At 39.3% G+C, this 4815-nt stretch overlaps 1 protein-coding gene across 1 annotated transcript in view; it reads left to right on the top strand.

Moving 5' to 3' along the window:
- LOC110323877 (oogenesin-2-like) overlaps positions 1 to 4199 on the top strand; it is a 6537-nt gene extending 2338 nt beyond the window's left edge. Inside the window, exons 2-4 of the mRNA XM_021201224.1 lie at positions 1558 to 1868; positions 2398 to 2982; positions 3617 to 4199. Of these exons, the coding sequence (XP_021056883.1) occupies positions 1558 to 1868; positions 2398 to 2982; positions 3617 to 4199 (1479 nt within the window). The remainder of the gene's footprint in view (positions 1 to 1557; positions 1869 to 2397; positions 2983 to 3616) is intronic.
- The last annotated feature ends 616 nt before the right edge of the window (positions 4200 to 4815 follow it).

Genomic DNA, 4815 nt, shown 5'->3' with positions numbered 1-4815 from the left:
ATATATATATATATATATATATATATATATATATATATATGTCTATATATCACTAAATAAATAATGCAAAACTAGCAAACAAACACAAAATACAGAAAAAGAAATGGTATTTGCATCTGCTCAGGAATAGTCTCTTATTTAGTGGAACTCTAATTTGTAGGAAGAAAGCAGTATGTGTATATGTAGTGTATATGTACATGTATATGTATATGTATATGTATATGTATATGTATATGTGTGTGTGTGTGTGTGTGTGTGTGTAAAAGACTTTATATAACAATCACAGTCTTGCTCCCTTCTCTCCTCCTGTACTCCTTCTTGACTGTAACATTAAGGTAGAGCGTAGGTAGTCTCTAAGTTGGATGGCAGCCTAATTTATATAGTAAGTTTCAAAGAACTGTGGATAAGATCATGTCTCAAAGAAGCAAAACAAAACAAATAAACAAACAAAAGCAAGCAATGTATTTCTATATGCTGAATGATACATGCTCTATTCTTTCCAAGGAACCCAGCCTGTGTTTGAAATTTCAGGAAGAAGCCAGCATGTTTTTAAGTATGCAATGAAAAATCTTATTATAACTTAAAATTAAAATTTCTCCTACTTTGTCATATATTTTATGGCCCTCCTTTTGTTTCTGCAGGTCTCAGGCTAGCTTTTCTGGTACTGTAGAAGTAACCAATTATGTCATTGAGCTAGTGAGCCTCCTGCCTTTAGCATGTGAATTATAATCACAACCTCATAGTCTCTTTTTTAAGGATGATTTATAAAGAGTTAGATACCATGCTCATGGCTACTGAAGGGTTACTGACTTTAGTGTTTCTTTCCCACTCTATTTAGCTCTGTAGTTTGCAGACCTCAAGCTTGGAACTTTGCAAACACCTTCTCCAATGACCTGTATGGGTCATAATCAAAGATTGATGTCAATAACTAATTATGGGAATGTCAACAATAATGTGACTTATTCCATGCAATGTAGCTGGATAAATAGAGANTGTAGTTAAGTTGGAAATTGATTTTCTTTCCTTTCTTTGAGGGACTGGAAAGTCTATTCATCATGCAACAACTGACTGAGGCTTCAGAGTTCCTGGTGATCCCTTCCCAGTGGGATGCATTCACCCCACCTGTGGCTAAAATTGGATGTGGCCTTTGGGATCTAGGATACTTTGGAGACAGGTCACAATGCTGAAAAAAAATTATGGCTTTAAAACCAGCACAGGCCAGACCAAGCAGTTCTGGATTAGACATATTGTGGTGGCACAGACTGAACACTAATGGAACACACATGTAATCTCAGCTCTAGGCAGGCCCAGGCAAGCGATTCTCTGTGCAGTCCAGAGCACTGTGGTCTATAAAGTAAGTTTCAGACAGACAAGGATAGAAGTAGCTCTGTGAAGACATTATCTCAAAGAACAAAGAAAAAAACCTGAGGGTGTTCAAATTGGTAAACTGAGTTCTCCATCTTCATCAGTAGTGATCTAGGCCCCATATTTCCCTGTCTGGGCTAAAAGACTTGCTAAGTTTCTTGTCATTAATGATATTTTTCCTGGCTTCCCTAGCATGATTCTTTAGAAGAAGACAACATGAAGTTCTACTCCCCACCCACTCTGTTGGAGCTGGCAAGACAGAGTCTACTGAAGGATGACTACTTGGCCATTTCTGCTCTCAAAGACCTGCCCAATATGATGTTCCCAGAGATGTTTAAGGAGGCATTTATTGGTGGATGTACAAAGATCTTGACTGCCATGATACCCGTGTGGCCCTTCCCATGCCTTTCTGTAGGAATGACGATGAAGAACCTCAGCCTAGACACTTTGAAGGCTGTTCTTGAGGGGATAGATATACTGATTTCAAAAACAGTTCTTTCCAGGTAGGCAGGATCAGCAGAAGTTGGTGTAATTTTCTCTGAGTGCTGAGAATGAGCAATTAGGGACAGAGAATATTTGGACAATTGTGGATCAGAGGCTTCTGAACTTCAATTTTTTTCTTCACCCCACATTCAGGATTATTGTACTGGATGTAGAGGCTTAGAGGGGTATAGAGATTTGAGCTTAGTTTCGGCTATCTGGGCAAATAATGACTAATGCAGATAACAGAAAAGAATAGACAAACCCTGTGAGGAATGAACCTTTTCCTGCATCACTCAAAGGTTCAAGTGAAATGAAAATGGGATTAAGGGACCTGGAATGAAGGGAAGTGTGACAGTGCTAAAGATGCCCTTTGTGCAGAGAATGTTATTCATTTACTCGGTGTGAGGCTCATGGTTTAATTCTAGACACTAGACACAAGAATAAGCAAAGTTTTGGAAGAAAAAGCTGAAGATTGAGATGTGGAAGGTAATCAAATGGTAAAATGTGTTGTCTCTTACCTTCTGAAAATTATACCCATTTCTCCCACAGTAGGTGCAAACTCAGAGAGGTCAATTTGAGTGATACAGACCTTGATTTGGATGGGATATGGGCTACAACCCATGAAGTTGAAGGCTTACCAGAGTTCATAGAACAGGAGCGGCCAGTTGAGAACAGACCTGACTATGGGGAAAACGACAAATTGATTGTAACAACAGAACTCCAATTCATGGAGGGCCACCTTGATGAATGTGCCACTTACTTGTTACAGTGGGCCTATCAGAGAGAAGCTTTCATTCATCTACACTGTAGAAAACTGAAAATTAATGGCTTAACCAAAGCCACAGTCATAGAAATGTTCAAAACTGTACATGCAGAATGTATAGAAGATCTGGAACTATCTTGTCTTTGCCTAGAAGATTTGGATTTTCTTAATCCCTACCTGAAACAGATGGACTGTCTTCTCTCACTCACACTATATGAGATTGCAGATACTGTCAATATGGATGATTATATTAATCTTGATGAGGAGAAAGTGATTACAGTGATTTCTCAACTTCCCACATTTCACCATCTCCAGGAACTCTATGTACACACTGTCCCTTTTATAGAAGACAAACTGAAAGAATGCCTCAGGTAAGGAAGGACTGAAAGAGTCTAGTAGACCAGACAAAAAACATCTCTTTGCTTTTCTATTTTCTAGTTGTTTTTCTTTTGTTTTATTGTGCAAGCTTGGTAGTCCATGACGGTCTAGCCACCATAAAACTAGCAATATTAGAGACATAGCATATGTGAGCAAATGAACTCTGAAATAAGATATATATGACCAGGCATAAACATGCCTTTGATTGCTCATGGTTAGAGCCCAGAAACAGGTTGAGTCGATGAGAAATATGTAACACTGAGTTTCATGGTGAAGAAAAGATCATGGACCTTAGAGGCACTAAACCTCTGAGAACTTTAAAAAATAGCAATAGGAAGTTGTTGAATTTTTTTGGTTTAGGTAATTCTTCCTACACACACCATGCTGGCCTGCTATATGTATTGGTGTGCTTTCCTGCCAGGTCCTGAATCATGTTGCTATAGACAGGCCTCAGAGCAGAATGATCTGCCCTGGGTGTGCAGACAACAGAAGGCCATGTACTGGGTGGCGGTTGACTTCAATGTATTGTCAGACTGAGTCTGTGAGAAGTGTCATCTGCTTATCTGCCAATCTATCAACACTGATCATCACAATTTGCCAGAAAGCAATCATTTCTTCTCTCCCCAGGTGCCTGAAGAAGCCCTTGGAGTTACTTTCAATCACTAACTGTGACCTCTCACAGTCAGACTTGGATTACCTGCCCTATTGCCTGAATATTTTTGAGCTCAGATCTCTCCACTTGATTGATATACCTTTAAATAAATTACTTCTCGAGCCCCTTGGATTTCTCCTTGAGAGAGTTAGAAATACCCTGGTATCCCTGCAATTGAAGTCCTGTGAAATGGGCGAAACTCAGTTCAATGCCATGCTGCCTGCTCTAAGTCAGTGTTACCAACTCACAGGAGTAGATTTCTATGGTAATGACCTCTCTTTTCTCTCCCTGAAAAAAATTCTACACCACACAGCCAAGCTTAGCCAGCTGACCTATGAGCTGTACCCTGCCCCTCAGGAGTGCTATGATAATAGTGATATAGTACTATCACATAGATTAGAAAATTTTTGTCCTGAGCTCCTGGATATACTCAGGGCCATAAGACAGCCCAAGAAGGTCACCTTTGCTACAATCCGATGTTCCAAGTGTGGTGGGGCCTATGTTTATAATCTGGAGTCCCAACGTTGCTTTTTTGAAAAAATGCCTCTGTGGGGTTGATTTGGAAGAGAGAAATGGTAGCTTAGTGTTGGGGATTGATGAAATCCTAAGTGAATGTCCCTCACTGGAAGGAGCATAGATATGTCAACCACCTAAATGTCTTTGAGAAACACTGCAAAGAGAGTATCATCCTCTGAGCTGGTGAATGAGTATTGCATCTACAAAAATTGTTAAGCACTATTTTATTCTCTAGAATTATTGTAGTTTGAGTGTGTTACAATAGAGGCATCCTTGCATGCGAATGTTGTTCCCCTCTGTTGACTGCATACAATAAATGTGTTGACCTTCTGGGTTGTTGGTATGTCTCTATCAGAGCACAGAGCCTAATCATTCCCAGATAACAAGTGACTTAGATATGGAGAAAAATGGGATGAAGGGACAGGATTTTTCAAAGTCAAAAAAAATTGAGGACCAAGTGAATACCAAGCAGGCACATTTCAGGAACTATTTCTTCAAATGTATCATTTGCAGGAAGTTATTACATGCAATATATGAACAATCAGAGACCTGATATCAAAATGAGAAGGTCATGGTCTGACCTTAAGCTATGTAATGCTTTATATTTCCAGAACAGTTTATATGTTGGAAGAGTTTCACTTAGAGAAATATGTCCTGA

This window comes from Mus pahari, chromosome 6 (assembly GCF_900095145.1).
Source record: "Mus pahari chromosome 6, PAHARI_EIJ_v1.1, whole genome shotgun sequence".
NCBI lineage: Eukaryota > Metazoa > Chordata > Mammalia > Rodentia > Muridae > Mus > Mus pahari.
This window is presented reverse-complemented; position numbering and strand designations above follow the sequence as displayed.